Source organism: Mirounga angustirostris, unplaced genomic scaffold (assembly GCF_029215605.1).
Source record: "Mirounga angustirostris isolate CCGP_5_RB_7025 unplaced genomic scaffold, mMirAng1.0.hap1 SCAF_1, whole genome shotgun sequence".
Taxonomy (NCBI): Eukaryota; Metazoa; Chordata; class Mammalia; order Carnivora; family Phocidae; genus Mirounga; species Mirounga angustirostris.
Window position 1 is genome coordinate 92,361,220 of NW_026991709.1, and position 20,726 is coordinate 92,381,945.

At 42.0% G+C, this 20,726-nt stretch overlaps 1 protein-coding gene across 10 annotated transcripts in view; it reads left to right on the forward strand.

Moving 5' to 3' along the window:
- PLD1 (phospholipase D1) overlaps positions 1 to 20,726 on the forward strand; it is a 192,261-nt gene that overhangs the window by 11,611 nt on the left and 159,924 nt on the right. For 2 of the 10 annotated variants that reach the window (XM_064585329.1, XM_064585324.1), the window contains exon 2: positions 10,380 to 10,520. The exons of 5 other annotated variants lie outside the window; for them this stretch is intronic. In XM_064585329.1, the coding sequence (XP_064441399.1) occupies positions 10,435 to 10,520 (86 nt within the window). In that variant the 5' untranslated portion in view covers positions 10,380 to 10,434. Of the gene's footprint in view, positions 1 to 10,379; positions 10,521 to 20,435; positions 20,577 to 20,726 lie in introns of those variants that run through there. 3 more of the 10 variants (XM_064585340.1, XM_045903376.2, XM_045903377.3) reach the window with 2 other exon arrangements.

The following is a 20,726-nucleotide window of genomic DNA, read 5'->3' on the forward strand; positions in this document are numbered from 1 at the left end:
TTTTAGAAGATCACTTTGGTAGCAATCTGTAGAAATATTTTGAATGAGGGTGTCCGGGAAAAAGTTTATCTGGGCTATAGTAGGTGTGAAAAGTAGAAGACAGACTTGGGGAATGTCTTCAGACTCTGCTAGCATGAGGGTTCACATGAAGTCAGGTTAATAGGGATAATGGAGACTTCGCTGGTCTGCATTCAAACATGAATGTGTGGGGCGCCTGGGTGGCTCAGTCGTTAAGCGTCTGCCTTCGGCTCAGGTCATAATCCTGGGGTCCTGGGATCGAGTCCCACATCGGGCTCCCTTGCTCAGCAGGAAGCCTGCTTCTCCCTCTCCCACTCCCCCTGCTTGTGTTCCTGCTCTCGCTCTCTCAATACTTTGACCCGGCCTTTTATAGTCCCTATGAGGAGTAAACAAGCTTACTTTCAGCTAAGGGGAAATGTCAACTTTTTCCTGTTTGATGTTTCTTGCTGTGTTTTCCACATTAATCACTTCATTTTCCCCCTTGGTCATGGGCCTGATATTTTGTCTCTCACAGTTGTCAGCTGTCTGGTGTGTCAGGCAGTTTTTCACCATGATAGAGCGACACGATGGAGCTCGAGCAGGCGAGGTCACCACCAAATGTGTGCACCTTGGTGGTTCTGTTCGTGAGCATCCAGAAAGCCCAGTGCGACTGAACTGACTTACAGGCTTTGAGGTGACCGTGTGGTGTGCGTGCAGCAAACACTCTACCCCAGACACGTTCAAGGGTTGTTGGCTTGGGAGAAATTAGGTGAGGCCACCATGAAGAGACAGGGTCTGTCTAAAGGGATAGTAGAGGGAATTTTCTACATCAGAAATCTGTCGAATAAGTGGATTTGGATGTGACCACAGGCTTGCCATATGAAATTCTACTCCACGGGAATTCAAGTTAGTGGCTTTGGGAAGACATTTGTTGCAGACTGTGAAAACGTTCTCGTATTCTTTTGCCAAAGTGTAGAAGCACGCAGCAATAAAGATGGACTTCTGTAGCTGTCTGCTCTAGTCCTCTTAAACACTCAGTGTGTCCCCATGCACGTAGCAGTGGGATTAAATACAGCTATTCCTTATAATGCATCCACATGGATGTGTTAGTCAACTGCTACGGGAATAGGAAAACTAGAGAAAAAATTCCTTGGATCAGCTAGGTATTGTGTTTAGCTTAGAGACCCCTCTCCCCCCACAGTGGCTTTGCTTGTCATGGAGGCATGCAGTTTTGAGCCGGCATGATGGTGGCAGGCACCCCCAGCTTGTCGCTCTCTCCAGCTCTCCAGTCTGCCCTCTCCAGGTTGTGGCGCTTGTCCAAGTTGGCTGCTGGAGCTCCAAGCCTCATATTTACAGAGCAGGCAGAGGAGGAAGAGGGGGAAGAAGGGCCTGCTGTCTCCCAAGGACCTGCATCAGAGTTCTGTCTCTCTTACGTACATCTCATTGGCCAGAGCCGAAGCACCGTGGCCTAGCTGCGGCACTGTGATTAATTCACTCCATCTCTAAATTGTTATAAATCTCATCTTTTGAAAAAATTCACCCTCAATCTTCTGTTCTCCTGATCATTATTGAAAGAGATTGGGAGAGGGCTCATGGAAGAGTAAGATTCTTTAGTTTCTTTCTGGATGATTGTATGCCAAGAGGTCTTCCTCCGTCTTCTCAATTGTAATAACTCCAATATCATGAACCAGTTAGGGTTTACCATGGAGGAGAGCAATAGGTTATATGGATTAAGGGATTTATTATAAGGAGTTGGCTTACTCAGTTGTGCGGCTTGCTAAGCATGCTTGAAATCCGTAAGAATTTTGACATTCAGGCAGTCAAGAAGAGTCTATCACGAGTGGACTGGATCTTCAAGAACAGGAGCTAAAGCTTGGAGTCTCTGAATTCAGGGAGGGTTTAAGCCTTTTTTTAAAGAGCTCTCAGCTAATTCCATCAGTCCTATTCAGTATCATAATCTTTCTTTTGACTAAATTCAACTGATGACATGCCTTAATTACATCTGCAAGATCCCTTCAAGTAGCACTAAATTAATATTTGATTGAATACCTGGGGAAAGGTGTGTGTATTTTTGCCTTCCTTCTTTCCTCCTGTGCTTGAGAGAGACTATTCCTTACCACCAACCCATACTGAAAACATACAAGAAAGGTAATTCTGGGACATGTAGTTTAGTCTAGCCAAGTTGACACACTACAAAGCCATCATATACCATGATTTAGTTGTCATCTAGAGAGAGCTGGGGTAAAAACCAATCAGTGTTTCCTCATTTCTGATATTCTGGAGGAAGGTGGACTGATCTTTCATTGGTAGCTAATGAGAGCCTGGTATTGTGCATTTTAATTATTTTTCTGCTTTGTTTTCCCTGCTCTTTATCGCAGATAGTTAAGACTTTATTCTTGCTGTTTTCATAAGCAAGTAAAGGGTTTTGAGGCTCATCAGCCATTGTGAGCTTATCAAAGTTAACAGAACTTAAAATTTGCTTTTAGAACTATTATGGCAAGATGTCCAATTTTTTAATCACATAAATCATTTTTCTCATCTGTACCTTTTCCATCTTCTGCATATAGAGATGTGAATGGTGCCTTTCATTCTTTATTCAAGCCAAAAATAGCTTTGTAACTAAAGGAAAAATTAGCACTGCAAATTTGTTTTTCCTGATGAGACTGAGATGCTCATTAATCTTTTATTGGAAGAGTTCTCTATATTCTTTTTAAAAATAATGGCTCTATTGAGATATGATTGACATGCTGTAGAGTTCACCTTTTTAGAGTGTACAATTTAGTGATTTTTAGTATATTCACAAAGCTTTGAATTAATCACCACTAATTCCAGAACTGCTATACTCTTTTATATTAAGTATAGATGTGAATATCTTAAGACAGTAAAGAGTTTGAAAAACTTAATTCTGTTATTCGATTTAAATTCACCTGAAAACAGAAGTTGGTGACTTTTGGTAAGGGCAGAGTTGCGAGTGGTTGAGCTTAATTTTGTGAAAAGAATACACATAAGGTCTTTATTATGGGATTTTCTACCAAATTTAAGTATATTATTCCCTCAGACGTAATTCAGAACCGGGGCTTTCATTTGTTTGTTCAACAAATATTTATCGAATGTTACTCGGTGTCAAGCTAGTGTCCAATGAGACTTTGTCCGAAACCTTGTGGTCAGGTGGGTGGAGGGATTGGTAAGGTCGCTGCGAGCCCAGGGGGCACGAAGCTGCTGGAGCTGGCGGACCCCATGCGTGGAGATCCCATAACTATGGATTTGCAGGAGGGATGGGACCACAGGTCTTGAGAACACATCTGAACGTTCCATGAGAAACCCAGGTCTTCTTAGGGGTCGGTGTAACAGCAGATAGGGGCAGAGTTACTAAGGTCTTCCAAGAAGTGGACACAGATTCTGGAAAGTGCAGTGAATGTTGCTGCAGTTAGTGAGGTATGAATTGAAGGGTTTCCACTGCAGTGTGGTTTGCATCCTCACTTCCTTCCTGTCCTCTCCTTAAACATCACCTCTCAGAGAGGCCTTCCCTGACCATCTCTCTGAACGAGAGCCCTGTCCTGCTCCATCACTTGCTCTGCTGTTTCTTCTGAGCTCTCTGTTACATGTCTGTCACTGCAGCCTCCCTCCCCACTGCTGTTAACAGTGCCGGCCCCATTAGAGCAAATGTCTTGTTTCTTTGCTGCCCCGCTCCCCAGAACCGCGTCTAGGAGTGTGTATGGCACGTAGTGCTAATAAAGATTTGTTGCATGCACGAGTGAAGGATCTACCAAAAGGTGTGTGACTGAAGAACCTCCCCAAGGTTCCCACCTCCTAACTCCATTATCTTTGGTGGTTATCATTTCAACATAGAGTTTTGGGGGGACATTTAAACATTTAGGCCAAAGCCAGACCTTCTCAAGGTGGCAGTCACATGGCTTCATACAAACATCCTCTCGACCTCTCTCTCTCTTTCTCTGCCCCAGCCCAGGAGTCTCAGTGCCCGAGCATATACCATGTGCTCTGCAGCTTTCGGGCTCTTTGAATAAGGTGCCCTTCCTCCCTTGTGTGCCCTTCTGGAGTCTTCCCTGACCACCCATTTTCCCTGCATACTGAACCACTTCTGTCCCCTCCTTTGATGCACAGCTGTGCTGGTGCCCAGTATATTTTTGTTGTTGGGCCACATAGGCAGCCTCCTCCATGGGTTTGCCAGCTTTCTGAGGACTGTCTGTGTATGTCTTACTCATTTTTGAATCCTCAGTGCCTAGCAGAGAGTAGGCATTCAGTAGATCCTGGAACGAAGAGATCAAATTCAAATACGCTGTCTTATTCATGGATGCCAACCAACCCCTGTAATGGCCACAGAGAATTTAAGTGCAGACAGATCACTGGACTTGGCAGTTGAAGTATATAAACGGAATTCTAGTAAGTGCGAGTGTCTTTGGCAGTGATGTGTTTTTGTAGATGTGGAGAACCACGGCTTAGCAAATGTGTCAAAGCTATTTTGTCTAGGCCCGAGCTGAGTTTCGTCGTCATTTTGACAGTGCTTTCCTGGATCAGTGTTCAGGGGACCTGAGAAGTTTTTTAGAACAATTCAAAGAATGTGTAATAAGTTTGTTACTCAGTTCTATTTGTTGCTGCATTGTTTTTGTCTGTTGGTTTTGGTTTTTCTTTGGGGAGTTAATGAGAGACAGGCTATTAGAAAACCAGAGGCAAGCTGTTTGGTTTATTGATGTGCTAACTGAATGAATTCAGCTGTGTGAGTGATCTGGGAATCCTGGGCATGAAGGGAAGGTTCATGCCTGCCACCTCCCTGGCCTTGTCAGCCTGTGGACCTGGCCTGGGTTCTTGGCGGTTGGTAAACGGATAACTCCTCTTTCTGTCTATCAGCTATCTCCTTAGTTTACAGGTCCACATATCCTGCCTTTAGTTCTCGCAAAGAGAAAGTGCAGGTGCACTCACAGGCACACGGGATCTTTTTGTTCTTCACGCTGACAGCCATAATAGTTTTTCTAAAAAAGATCTTTTTCTCTCTTTTTTTAATCCAAATTAATTCTTGTATTATTTGAATTTCATTAGATAATCAGAGAAAAGCTATTCCATTTTCCCAAATGAGTACCCAGGCACAATGGATTTGCTGCTTCATAGGGGATATCTGCCCTCATCCTGCATCAGCCTCCCCTGCTCATACTGGAACTGCCATCCCCCCCCGCAAAATACACACCACACCATGAACATTAAACAACACGAACATGAATACCCTACCGTGAACATTAAAAGGGGAAAAATGTCCTTAATTTTATTTCCTGGGCCATGTTGACATCAAATAAATTATAACATATGCAAATATACTTTAGATTCCTTTCCTGGTGCATAAATTCACTTAGGTTAATATTGTGGTTGTGGGGTTTTTCTGGGGTGCTGCATTTTGTACAGTCCGTTCTTGCAGTGTGAGAGAAGGATCAGCCACTTGGAGGCACCCAGGTATTTGTTTAATGGGAAAAAACAACAACAACAAACACACCAAATGGCAGGAATTGCCAATGCAAAGTAATTTGATCTTAACAAAGAAGGGGAAAAAATACTCAGTGCAGATAGACCATTTCAGCATAACTAGTTTGGAAAGTCAGCCTGTGTTGAACACAGATGACCATATTCTAAGGAAGAAAATTCACCAGACAGCCTGATTTATGGTATGGAGTCAGGAAAACCCCAGCCAGGTTCCTGTTGGTGGGTACTTCCTTCCACATAGGCCTGTAGCCTTGGGCATCTTGGAGGGAGGCTAACAGTGGAAAAGCAGAATGAACAGTGAGAATTCAACTGTAAGCTTCCCCAGGGCCAAGACCAAATTTTCTCATTCTCTGTCATATGCTGGGTGCTTAGCATTCTGCTGGAGATGCGCACTCATGACTGTTTGTTCAGGGAATGGCTGTATGGATGCATTGGTGAATGTACAAGGTGCAAAGAATGGGTGGACAGAGGATGGAAGATCTAAAGCAATGATGACCTACGAATAAAGGGAGTTAATTAGTATGAGACATAACCACAGAGCAATGCGTGTGTTGTATGATATATTTGCTCGGCTAGAACATTTGCTTGAGAGACCAGAATTGGTAGGGAAATCCCCATGTTACCTATTCTAGTCGAAATTTTGTCAGGTTGAGCTTTGTATTATGTATGTGTTATATATGTGTATATATATAGTAGACTTGTTCATTTGCATTTTGAGTATGTAATCAAACATCACAGAAGTTCAAACAACATGGATGCTCAAATTAACAATTTTTATGGTGCCATCCAATATAAATTTATGATTATAATGTTGCTTTGAGGCCTAAGAGATTCTGAAATGCCTTTTGAATTCTTAAATAGTATTTAATTATGTTAGGTTATTTTTAGCGTTCTTACTTGTTTACCCTATTCTAATTCCTTGAGAATTCAAGGCCCAAGTAAGTGCTTAGGTCACTCAATTGCTTTACTAACCCCTGATGCAGGAACGGCGGGTTGGTCTGCCCAGCCGGTTCAGAGCGGCTCCCCCGTGGTTCTAGCATCCTGAATCTTCAGCTTTGCAGCTTCAGAAATCCACTTTCATGAATTCAGTCAGGGGTCAGTGAACCCTACACGTTTGCTAGAAATCAAACTCACTGGGGACCGATGAAGACCAGGATACTATTTTATTTAAGAAGCTACTATTTCCATGTAGTTCAGATGGTTTATTGGTGAGTAAAATATTCTTATACCAGGAAAATGTGCCTTGAAACCACATTAAGGTCACAGGGGTCCTTGGAGAGTACAGAGAGAAGCGAGCCTGATGGCCTTAATCAGGAAGCGCCATTTCCACCTGGGAAGTTCAAACCCAGAGGCATTTATTGAGCATCTGTTGTATGTAAAGGGAAGGGAGCCGACAGCTGTTGAACCCTTTATGCTGCAAGCCTTGTGCAAGCTTGGTGCTTTTACACACTTGAGTTTACATGCTTGTGGCACTTAAATCACTGTGGAGAATATAGGGCTGAAAGAAGCAGCCTCTATCTTTAAGGACATTCTAGACCTGTGCTGTCCAGTTTGATATGGATACGTGTGGCTACAAAGCGCTGGAAATGTGGCCAGTCCAAACTGAAAATGTGCTCTAAGTGTAAAATGCACATTGGATTTCAAAGATTGAGTGAAAAAAGAAATGTAAAATAGTTCCTTAATAATTTTTATACGAATCATATGTTGAAATTATGTAGGATTTTTGGATAAATTCAGTTAAATAAAACGTCATTAAATTATTTTCAGTTGTTTTACTTTTTAATGTGGCTGCTAGGAAATTTAAGATGACATATGTGGTTCACATTTGTTTCACACTGTATATCTATCGGACAGTGCTATTATACAGGTCAGGCACATACATGAATTGCTAGAACCTCACGATGGTCATTTAAGTTGGGGTAAACTTTTTGAAGGGTAATTTGGCAATAGCCCATGATTCAAAAATCTGGATCTCTGAGTTAACTTACTCTCAGACACAGAATGCTGAGGCACGCCTACCATTGTGTTGAACTTTTCCTCATTAGTTCCTCTAAAATGTTTATTGTACTGTCAACAGCTGTTTATTGATTAATTATTACGCCAGGCACTGTGCGAGACATTCTGAGTCCAGTACAAAGATAAATCATGGAGAGTTCCAGGTTGGAATATTAGATGATTCTTGGTAAAGGGGGTAGATTCTATAGGTACCCAATAGCTATGATATCAGATACAACTGCGTAGACATCTGAAGAGGTACCGATGTAGAGCTTTGGCAGTTCCAGAGGAGTGTGGTCACTGTTTGGTGTGGAGTCTGTGTTTGAGCTGGAACCTGAAGGGTAAGAGGATGTGCATGGGCAGAGATTGGGCAGGTGGAAGGGATGGACTGGGTGGAGGGAACTGTAAGAACATAAGGTCAGAGGTGAGGCTGGAGGGGCAGTTCACCTGCCTGGAACATGATGTTTGTGCAGAGGGGTATTAAAGGCCTGGACTTGAATAGCAGAAGGCCAGGCTAAAGAATCTGGACTTTTCCCTGTAGTGCTTAAATGCCAGTGAGTGTGTGGTGCTTTAACACAGTTTCTCAAATACCCAATTAGCAGTCCATCTAAAATTCTGAATGCCTGGAAGAGTCATGACATCTTTTTTTTTTTCCTTGAGAGTGAGGTGACTTAATGCTTAAATTTTTTAAAAGATTTTATTTGTTTATTTAGTTGAGAGAGAGAGTGCAAGTGTGAGTAGGGGCAGAGGGGGAGGGAGAGAGAATCCCAAGCAGACTCCCCACTGAACGTGGAATCTGATCCAGGCTCCATCCCACAACCCTGAGATCATGACCTGAGCTGAAACCAAGAGTCGGACACTTAACTGACTGAGTCACCCAGGAGCCCCAATGCTTGAATATTTTTAAAATAAATTCTTTTGAAATAATTACTTTGAGTCTAGTTTCTTCAAATCCTTCTAATGTTCTATTTATTTTGTTCCGAGTAGCAACTCATTCTCCTTAGGAGTGGGAAATATAAGACCAGAAGGCATGTGTTAAGAGACAGGAGAATAGATTTTTCTCTTCTAGCCAATTTGTCAGGATGGACAATCATACCAACTCTTTGTCTTGTATTTCCCATTCCATGAAAATAAAGAACATTTTTATAGAAATTATTTTTAAGTGAGGGCAAATAGTCCCTAAGAGTCTTAGACCAAATGGGTACACACACTGTCCAAGCACAGAGAATTATAGAGGCCAGAGGGCTGAAGATGCTGGAGAGTGTTACAGTTAGGAGAGTGGACACAGGAGTCAGACATGTAGGTTCAAATCCCAGCTCCACCATCCACCAGCTTTTCTGCTCACTTCTGATATTCCCAGATTGATTTTTACCTCCAGCCCTTGACTGCTACCTTTTTGCTTTCCATCAGTGCCCCGTGTGTTCTGCCTTTCCCCTCTACTCACCTTTTCATCTGTGGTCCATTGTGTTGCCCCTCTCCTCCCTCTGCCTTACTCTCCTGAAAAACCCAGTCCTGGTAAAAAGCAGGGTTATACAGGCATTACTCTGCACTCCTCTCCACACAGCTGAGCATACCTGGGAAACACACACACACACACACATACACACACACCTCTGATGACATTAAATTGGTCACCCCACCCTCTGCAGTGGCACTCAGCAACTCTAGGGCAATCCTATCACATTCCCCAGTCAATTCATTCTTTCCCTCTCCTGAGTAACTATTTCACACCTTTGCCTCTTTGCTCAAACCTCTAATAGCTCCTCCTGTCTCTCTCTCTGCTAATGATCCTGCTGCTTATTTCACTAGGAAACTGGAAGCAGTCAGAAGAGCAGCACCTTCTCTCCCTGCTGCCAAATCCTCCTGCCTTCACACATAATTCTGTCCCCCAAAGCCCTGCTCTTTGCCATGGATGAGCTGTATATGCTCCTGGCTGAAGTCCACCTTAGCCACAACCCACCTGGTCTTGTGTTCTTGTCCAGAACTTGGTTTCTACAGGATTTTCCCACTAGCTTCATCATTGTTCCTCTTTTCACTGGGTCATTTTTACTCTTCAAACATTCTGTAATATCTCTCTTCTTCAAAAATACGCCTTTTAATCCTTTGTCTCTCACCAGCTTTGCCCCACCTCTCTGTTCCTCTTTATTTTTTTTTTTAAAGATTTATTTATTTTAGAGAGGGTGGGGGCAGGAGAGGGGCAGAAGGAGAGGGAGAGAGAAACTTTTTTTTTTTTTTTTTTAGATTTTATTTATTTTTTTGACAGAGAGAGAGAGATATAGCGAGAGCAGGAACACAAGCAGGGGGAGCGGGACAGGGAGAAGCAGGCTTCCCGCAGAGCAGGGAGCCCGATGTGGGACTCTATCCCAGGATCCTGGGATCATGACCTGAGCCGAAGGCAGACACCCGAGGGAGAGAGAATCTTAAGCAGACTCCAGGCTGAGTGCGGAGCCTGACGCGGGGCTCAGTCCCACAACCCTGAGATCAGGACCTGAGCTGGAACCAAGAGTCGGACGCTTAACTGACTGCGCCACCTAGGCACCCCTCTCTGTTCCTCTTTAAAGCAAAACTCTTTTGAGTGAGTTGTCTGATCTTGCTGCCTCCAATTCCTTACCTTTTACTCTCTCCCCTGCCCAGCATTTTATTATGAACATTTTCAAACATACAGAAAAGTTGAAAGAATTTTAAAGTGAATACCCCTATAACCACCACCTAGACCCTACAATTAATGTTTTGTCTTACTTACTATAACACATATCTTGCCATCTGTCCATCAACACCTCTTATGTTTGGATACATTTTAAACTAAGTTGCAGGCATCTGTACACTCTGTCCTAAACTCTTCAGTGTGCATATTATTAACTGGAGTTTAGTATTTGCTAATAGTTATTTTCTCTTTTGAGGTAAAATTTATATACACTGAAATCACACATCTTAAGTGAACCACTCGGAGGTCTCATGGATGCACACACCACCTCTGCAATCCAAACCCGTATCAAGGTATGGAATATGACCGTCACCACAGGAAGTTCCCTCATGCTCCAGTATGTACTCTTTTTTTAAGTTCTATCACTCAGCATAGTATTTTTGAGATTCAGCCATATCCTGTATATTTCATGCCTTTCTATTACTCAGTATCATTCCATTATTAAGTATTCTATTGTTAATTATTATTCCATTGTTTGTACAACAGTTGTTTCTCATTTTCTTGATGGATACCTGAGCCCCTTCTGGTTTGGGCTATTATGAATACACCTGCCATGAACAAACACAAAAGTCTTTTTGTGGATATGTGTTTTCTTTTCTCTTGACTAAACACGTGTGAAACTATTTGGTTATAAGGTAGGTATATGTTTAGTTCTATAAGAAACCTATAAGAAACTGCCAGAACTTTTTCTAAAATAGTTGTATTGTTTTACACTTGAACCAACAGTATATGAGAATTCTGATTGTTCCACACTCTTGCCAGCATTTGATTTTGTCCATTCTGGTGCATATGTATGTAGTGATATCTCGTTGTGCTTTTTATTTAAATTTCTTTGATAAATATTAACATTAAGCATTTTTTTCATGTGCTTATTAATCATTAGTTTATCTTTCTCTGTGAAATGTCCCATTAAATCTTTTGCTGTCTTTTTACTGAACTATAGTCCTTTGTCAGATATATGATTTACATATATTTACATATATTTTCTTCCAGGCTGTGATTTACCTATTCATTTTCTTCATGGTGTCTTTTTTTTTTTTTTTTAAAGATTTTATTTATTTGCGAGAGAGAGAATGAGAGACAGAGAGCATGAGAGGTAGGAGGGTCAGAGGGAGAAGCAGACTCCCTGCTGAGCAGGGAGCCCGATATGGGACTCGATTCCGGGACTCCAGGATCATGACCTGAGCCGAAGGCAGTTGCTTAACCAACTGAGCCACCCAGGTGCCCTTCATGGTGTCTTTTGATGAACAGAAATTTTTAACTTTGATGAAGTCTAATTTTTTTCCCTTTGTGTTTATTGCTTTCTGTGTCATATTTACAGTTTTGGCATTTACATTTAGGGTTATCCATCTGAAATTATTTTTTATATATGGTACAAGGTTGGAGTCGAGATTTATTTATTTTTGTCATACAGGAATTTAGTTGTTTTAGCATCAGTTATAGATCCTTTATTGGATTTTTCTGTTGATTTGTGAAAATTCAAATGCCCATATTAAGTGTGGGTCTGTTCTTGAGCTCTCTGTTCTGTCTCTTTAGTCTCTTTGTTGATTCCATGTCCGTATCACACGGTCTTGGTTAATGTAGACTTACTAGTCAAAGCCTTAAGGTCAGGGAGTATAAGCCCTCCGACTTTGGTCTTATTTTTTATGATTGCTTTGGCTGTTCTAGGTCATTTGCCTTTCTATACACATTTTAGAATCAGCTTGTCAATTTCTACAGAAAAGTCCAATGAGATGTTTGTGATTAGGATTGTTGAATCTATTGGATCAGTTTGTGGAAAACTGACATCGATATTTAGTTCTTTAATCCATGAACATGATATATCCACTTATTTAGGTCTTTAATTTCTCTCAACAATGTCTTGTAGTCACATTCTTATTTGAACTCACTCCATTTAGGTTTTTGTGCCCACTTCCCCTGAAACACTCTTGTCTCATCACCAGTGACCTCCATATTGCTGTATCCAGTGGCAAGTTCAGTCTTCCTCTTTCTTCATTTCTCAGATGGCTTTGACATAATTGATCACTCTATACTTGAAGCATTTTGTCCTTGGCTTCTGTCTCATGCTTTCCTGCTTTTCTTCCCATCTTCCCATCTGCTCTTTTTTGGCCTCCTTTGCTATATCCTTCTCTTCTTCCTAACATTTAGTTGTTAGAGGGCCCTGAGCCTCAGTTCTTAGCCTTCTGTGCCTTATCCATTCTCAGTAGGTCAAATGGCATAAATATGTTGTTTGAAGCGGACTGACTCCCAATTTTATATCTCCATTCAGAATCCTGGCCTTACATAGCCAAACCCCAGACTTATATATACAACGTCCTACTGATCCTCATTTGGGTATCTAAAAGGTATATCAGGGACTCAGCTCGTTAAGCATCTGACTCTTGGGATTTTGGCTCAGGTTGTGATCTCAGGGTCATGGGATCGAGCCCTGTGTCAGGCTCCGTGCTCAGCGCAGAGTCTGCTTGAGATTCTCTCTCTCCCTCTCCTTCTCCTCATCCCTCCACTTGCATGTGCTCTCTCTCTCTCAATAAATAAATAAATAAAATTTTGGGGGCGCCTGGGTGGCTCAGTCATTAAGTGTCTGCCTTCGGCTCAGGTCATGGTCCCAGGGTCCTGGGTTCAAGCCCCGCATCAGGTTCCTGTTCAGCGGGAGGCCTGCTTCTCCCTCTCCCACTCCCCCTGCTTGTGTTCCCTCTCTCGCTGTGTCACTCTCTGTCAAATAAATAAATAAAATCTTAAAAAAAAAAAATCTTTAAAAAAATAAAAAGTATATCAAACTTAATCCATGCAAAATGGAGCTCTTGATTTGCCTCTTAAACACACTGCTCCTCCTTACTCTCCACCACCCACTGCATTCCCAGCTCAGTAATTGGACTTTTCTCCCTATTGCTTATATGCCAATCTTAGAGTTCTCCTTGACACTTCTTTTTCTTTTACATCCCACACAGAGGACCGACAACCCACATCAGAATATTCTCTTGGCTCTATCTTCACAATATACCTTAGATCTCTCTACACAGCCATCATTCCAGTCAAAGCCACCAACATCTCCCACCTGGTTTACTGCAGGATTCTCCTAAGTAATCTGCTTTCTCTTGGTCTTTTCGTTAGCCACACAACTGGAGTAATGTTTTAAAATGTCACAGCATTCCAATCCCCTGGTTAAAATCTTTCGGGGTTTTCCATTATATTTCGGGGGGAAAACTGTGCAATGATTTGCAGACTTTATATGATCAGACCTCCCTGTTTGCTGTCTGACTTCATTCTCTTCTGTTGCTCTCTCTTTCATAGCGCTCTGCCTGCACTGACTTTCTGTTGTTCGTGAACACTCCAAGCTTGTTTTGACCTCAGGGCCTCTGCTGTTTCTGTTTCTTCTGCCTGGGACCTTTTCCCCAGATAATTACATGGCTTGTTACCTTACTCCATTCAGGTCTCTGCTTAAGTGTCATCTCCCCAGAGAGGCTTTTTCTGCCTACCCTACCTCAGGAGTGGCCACCTACCTGATGATCACTCTCCAGTCCCTTACTCTGCTTTGGTTTTCTTCTTACTAGCACTTAGCATTATCTGGTGTGATATTTATTTGTTGGTAGTCGATCTGTCCTAATAGAATACAAGTTTCCCGAGGATAGGGAATTTCTGCTTGGAATCACTAAATGCTGTTAACAGTGCATGTCACATACTAGGTGCTCAATAAATATATGTAGAATGGAGGACTATGGGCAAGTTAACCTTGCTGGCCCCATTTTCTTCATCTGAGAAATGGGGAAAATAATGGTATCTATCTCATAGGGCAGATGTGAATGTCAAATAAAATATTGGGTATAGTAAGATAGTGTGGTGATAGTGTTGGCTGTTATTATAATTACTATTTAATAATATAAATTATTTAAGTCTCATAATCAGCAAATAGATATGAATGCTATATAAGGTAAAATTAATTTGCCTGGTGTATACTTCTACAATGGTTAATTTTAGAGATATAACTTATGATCTGTTATTGATAACTTAGTTGGAGGAAATAGATAAAACTACATGAAAAGTTAAATGCTATAGGATATTTAAATAACCAATCCAGACAACAATGGGAACATCATCAGGCATGATTAGTTGTCTAATGCATTTGCTGCTGATTGTTCTAGGTGTGATAAATAAAAACAATTTTTTTTCCCCTAAATCTGGATGATCTGAGAAGGCTTTGTGGACGATATGGGTTTGGGTTGCCCCAGGAAAAGCTGGGGAGGATTTTAATCTTTTACTGGTTGGGAAGGAGAAAGGCATCACCGGTGGGGCAATGACATAAAGCCGAAGCCGGGGAAGAACTAGGGGGTGTGAAAAATTGACTAAACCTTTGTGACTGGTAGAAGAAGTATAATGAGGAAGCTGTTTGAGAGCAATGTAAAGAAAACAGGGTAGGAACAAAAGCAGGTGCCTTCAGGCGACAGGAATTGCCGGGGCACAGGAATCCTTCCAGCTACTTAGGTTAGGCAAGCAAGGCAAGAAGTGCTTCTGGGTGATTAGGAAAGAAGTTCATCACAGGCTTGTTGCTGCCAGGTTCAGTCCCTTCTTCCCCTCTCCCACCTCCCCCCAGCCCAGGGCAGGTGGCCAGGGTGTTACCCTTCACAGCACATACAGTAGATGGCTGTGCTGAGTCTGTGTGTCCAACATGTCCACGTGTCCACAGAGAGCCAGCAGCAGGAGGGCTCCATTCTGTTCCCAGGGTCTGGAAACCAATTTTGAACTTCCATTTTTACCCACAGGAATTCCCCATTCTAATTCCCATTCTAATGTGAGTAGAAAGCAAGTGACCATTTTTACTATGGCTCCTTATTATGGAAAGAAAGAAAAGGGAACTTAGAAATTAAAGGCCCATTAATAAACATAATAATTTATGTTTTAACACGAATGTTAAGAAATACTCAACTTGTTTTTCAGAAGACCATGTTATGTCAGTCATATAAAGCCACATTGTAAAAAGGAAATGCATGCATTATATGAGAAGGTGCCAAGGATTCTGTGAATTGATCAGGTTATAAAAAAAATAAAGATACGTTATTTAGTCAACCATGAGATAAAATCTGTTTTAATGATATAATTTTGTGTAAATTTGCAGTAACCTAAAAGGGTGTCTGTCCTTCCACCTTAACTTTCTTCTTATTACCAAGTTACAAAATGTTGTTACCTTTTGGGGGGTTAGAATATAGTTTAGAAGCAATTTGTAGCAGTTAAGAAAATGACCTTGTAAAAGCAGCAAAATAAATAAAATATAGATATGAGCCATGACAGATGTTGCAGAATAGAGAATGGATGTGAAGACAATAAGCCACGTTGTTACTAATGCAGCCCTGGCAACACGAGTCACAGATTAAATAATGAAGGCCAGTTAGCTGGTACAGCGAGGAGAGAACAGAGAGTGCATTGTTTCAGCTTGTCTATCTAATTTCAAACTAATTGCTTAAGTACAGGCTTCTGTTCTGGTTATAGCCAAAGGAAAATTAAACAGTTGAAATATTGTAAATTTTCTAACTCACCCTGGATCACCAATGAGAACTAAATAAAAGAGCTTTGAGCAAAGGATCCAAATAAATTGTTAGCCTTGCCTGCAGATGGAAGCTTGGAAAGAAGCAGGATCCATTCACGGGGCTCTGCACCCACGATTCCTTCCTCTCCAGGTCAGGTTCTAGCTGATTTGATAAAAGGGCTAGACTTCACACACTCTTCTGTGCTCGCAACTGCAGCCCCATAGAGCGAGGATGGCAGATGCCACGTCCTCTCACCCCCACCCCCCAGGAGAGGTGTCTTCCCGGGTTGTGGCCTCTCTGAAGTTTCACACCGTTGGGGTTGACTTTTCCTACTCTGGATCTTTGTGATGAGCTAATGAGCTGATACATGTGAAAGTACTTTGTTAACACAAATGAAGGGATGATGTATTTTTATATACTATTTTTAGGGTGTGCAGTTGGTGGAGGAAAGAACACAAGTCAGAGCGCCTGGGTTTGAATACTGGATCATCTCATACTGGGTCCCCCCTTTTCTGAATTTCCTTTTAAAACTATCTTTCTGTGGTTTTTTCTTTTCCCCCTTAAATCAGATAGATGTTCTTTACTTTTTTTTTTTTTTAAAGATTTATTTATTGATTTTACAGAGAAAGAGAGTGTGTGCGTGTGAGCAGGGGGAGGGTCTGAGGGAGAGAATCTTAAGCAGACTCCCCGCTGAGCTGGGAGGCTGCCACAGTGGGACTTGATCTCATGACCCTGAGATCATGACCTGAGCTGAAATCAAGAGTTGGATGCTTAACAGACTGAGCCACCCAGGCGCCCCCAGATGTTCTTTACTTTTGTGTGTGCACCATTGGATGCCTTTGGCATTCTAGTGAAGTTAATGAATTCCTTTTCGAATAATGTTTAATGCATAAACTTAAATGCATAAAATTAGAATGCATAGGATTACAAAGTAAACCAATTATACTGATATACAGTTATCCATATACCAAAAAATGTGTAATACTATAATATATATCCTTTATTAATGCATTACATATCAAGAACTAGTGGCAGGTGTAGTGACTACTATAATTTTGAAGTAGTGATGAGTGGAAAAGATACTTTGAGGTATTTGCAATAGCTGTAACATGATATGAAGATACCTTTGATTTCTACTGTCACAAGTCACAGGTATGGCTACTTTTGCTGTGGATTGTTGCATACATTTGTAATGGAAGGGAATGCTCAATTTCAGTTGGAGGTTAGTAAAAATTAAAACGAAATTTTTCCCCACCCCTGTCTTGAATTCTGTCCGAGATCCTCAGAAACCCCTTGCCTTAAAACGTCACCCTTGGGGTGCCTGGGTGGCTCAGTTGGTTGAGCGTGTAACTCTTGATTTTGGCGCAGGTCTTGATCTCAGGGTCCTGGGCTCCAGCGCCCTGTAGGGCTCCTCACAGGGAGCCTGCTTCAGGATTTTCTCTCCCTTTGCCCCTCCCCCCACTTGCTCATTCTCTCTCTCTCTAAAATAATAAGTCTAAAAAAAACCCCAACAACCCAGACTTCACCCTTTACTCTTATGCCGTGTGCTCTCCAGGGAAAACCCATTTGTGCCCTGTTGCTGTCCTCCAGCTGCAGTCCTTCATCCTTTCTGTGCAGTGTCTTGCTAGTTGTGTACCTTCTGTACAGGCCGGGAACTGGAGCGCCAGACCTGTATCTCCTGCACGCCCACCCTGGCTGGCCCGCGGGACCTCCTTCTCTGCCTCCAAAGTCCAACGCCTGGGCTTGGCTATGCCATCCCTCTTCCTCCCGCCAGCCTGCTCCTCCTCCCGTGTTCCCAGCTCTGTGGATGGCCTCAACAACGCCCATGTGGCTCAGGCCCCGAACCTCGCTTCCACAAGAGAACTAGCGAGCATCCCTGCTGCCTACATTACCGCCCCAGCCTCCCCGTAACACTTGGGAAAGTGTAAGCTTGTACATTTGAAAGCACTGGTCTGCCCTGCCCTTTACCTGGAATGTCTTCTTAATTTCTACTCACTCTACAAGGCCTGGCTCCTTACTTAGCTTTCCAACATGCACATCTGGTCACTTTCCGGTTTAAACTCCTCTGGATGCCTCTTTGCCTCTGTGAAATTGACATCAGAGGGCTCTGGCCTCCCTTGCAGCGTTTTCTTCTGCTCCCTGTGGTCCCTCCAGTGGCCTATTCCCCATTTCCAAACTCTTTGCCTTGGAAGGCTGAGTGGGTGTGCCCTCTGCCTGGCGATCCCTTACCTGCCATGTAGTCTTCTGGTCTCAGTTCTGCGGATGCTTTGGCTGCGAAGCCTTTCCCACTCTGCACCATCATGAGGACTGTTTACGGAGCAGTTCTCCTCTCCCATCTGCCCCTCCCTTGCGTCTGACCAGGGTTTTCCAGGTGGTATGCACTCGGGAGGACGGAATTATTAAAGTACATGGTTAGGAGCACATACATCAGAGCCAAACTGCTTGCGTTCTCATCCCAGCTCCACCGCTAGCTCTTTGGCAAGTACTGACCCTTTAGGGGCCTCAGTTTTCCCATCTGTAAAATGTATAAGACAGTAGCGAGATTTAAATGAGTTACTACTTGTGAAGCAGTTTAGAACCATGTCCACCATTTAAGCTCTTGTAGCTGCTATTATTATTAGTTTTAGTTTCAGTAGTGTGACTTGGGTTTATTTAAAAGTCACATCCTACTATACTTTTTTTTTCTCTGGAGTTTATTACTCTAGTGTAATTTGAAACCTAGCATTTAACTATTCTTCATCTCCATCGAGGTTGATATTGTACATTGATTGTTGGCAGAAATAATTTATATGAGACAAAAAGAAATACTTGTGACAGAGAGGCAGGAACAGTCTTAGGGATACAGCCTTTTATAGAGTGATGGACACCGTCCCATCAGTACTTAGCTAGTTGATTTGGGGGTTTATCCATATTTCTTCCATTTCAGAGATGATGTTGACCTTGCAGGCATTTTTCTCACAGCTTTTTTGAGTAAAGGAGTGATGAACACTACTTATCAGAGGATTTTTCTGGGAATGTAAATCATTGTATGTGTTTGCAAACCAGATCCACATAAAAGAGATGGTTTTCGGTGTAATTATTTTTTTTTTGCATGAGTGCTTTCATATCCTTAAGAAATATTCTGCGCTTGTGGGGGGGAAAAAACTTTCCATGACCCTTACCACACATTGTATGTGACATTAGTGTACTCTTATAACTGATCCTTTTCTGCTTTTTGGTTTTCCTTCTGACAGGAGAGTTGTATTTCCCCTGAGGTTTAACTGTTCTAGCCTTTTCTCGATTTTGCCACCAGGTGGGGTTCTGGCTCCTTTTTAAGGCACGGGCCTCTTAAACCTCGTTTTCTCACTGAGGTGACTGTCTTAACCGCGTCGTTCTAAAGTGACTCCATGAGAAAACGTTGAGCCCTGACCTGGGAGTGGGTGGGGAGGCAGGTGGGGCATGTGTGAGATCTCAAGGAGTCCCCAGGTTTTTCATGCCTGATCTTGTTACATTTATATGCTAATGGCTTAAGTTTCACAGGTTTTGAGTAACTTGATTTTGCCAGCAATACATAAATCTTGTTTGGCAGCAAGTGAGTAGAGTTTTCCTTGAATTTTTGGTCCAATCTTTTGGCTTAGAAGAAACAACAGAGTCAGGTAATCTTGACCATTATGTCAAATAGGTCTTCTTTAAATAAAGTAGAAATCATGGAAGCAAGCCATGACAATTAAAACTGTCCTTGGAGTTGAAAACTAGGGGCAAACTGTGTGTATGGTACTGTGAACATGTTACATTAAAAATCAGAGCGTGGATTTTCATTATTTCTTGAGCAATGTGCTGGGACATTATGGGCTGTTTTAAGATCTAAATGTCTTAAGGAAATTATCAACTGCATATTTCTAGAATGAGAAATAAAATTTAAATTTCTTAGTTTGAAACCATGGAGAGTCATATTCAGTTCCATTTTAAACTATTAAAAACTATAATACTACCAAAAAATCTTTCATCTTATAAATATAACCAAAATGTAGATGGTGAAACTGAATTATGAGTGGTTTTTAGATTTACAGACACCAAGTCAGAATCATAAGTTAGAAGGATCCTCGGGTGGTAGATACACTTGTGGTGAACATAGCATACTGTATAGAAATATTGAATCACTATGCTATACACTTCTAATAATGTAACATTGTGCGTTAACTATACTCAGAAAAACTTAGAAGGTTCTTTAAAAAATATTCCTTTTGAACTTAAGTTGATTTTTAGACTTTAGAAATTAATGAGATTTTAGGCTTAATTAAGGCTATCCCCCCCCCCCAACCACACACACACAATCTGAAAACAGTATGTGCCTTTGATTCTCTCACAAATAGTAACTTCATATGTCCCTCTTATGTAAAGTGAATTGCAGTGAAATCACCACCACTTAACCACTTGGGCAACATTGTAAAATTCATTTCATGGCTCTCATGGGGGTGGTGGTGGGGAGACTGTATTCCTTCTATTAAAATGAATGAGTCACTTTCATACGGTATCTAAGGAGTGAGAGAGGAGTGAGGGTTCTCTTTAAGTTTGTGTGTTACGGTTTTCTTAGGCAGCAAGTTCAAAAATGAAGCCTGAAGCCTTGGCTCAATTGTGTATGCTGCCCAGTGTCTATTTAACATATGGGGAGTGGTTTCAAGTTCATTACTAAAGCTTATAGGCTAAAGTGCTTTGTGGGCTTGGCTGAGACTTAAGTTGCCAAGTTGGGAACAAACTGCTTTCCTTGTGCATGTGGATTCCCTGGGTAGTCCATTTCCTCCCCTCTGGGCTATCAGCTGCTTTGGAGATTAGTTTCATAGTAAAGATTCTTTCTGTAGAGCAGTATGAAGCGACTGCTTTCACAGGGGCACCAGGTTAGTAAATCACATTTTGAACTTTCCGCTGCGCGTGTCAGATTTTCTTTCTGTACTCCTGGGCGATAGGACACTCTGCATAACATGTGTGCCATTGCTGTGTTCTTTTAGAAAATCATGTGAGTTCCTTGATCCTGGGGAGTGCTTGGA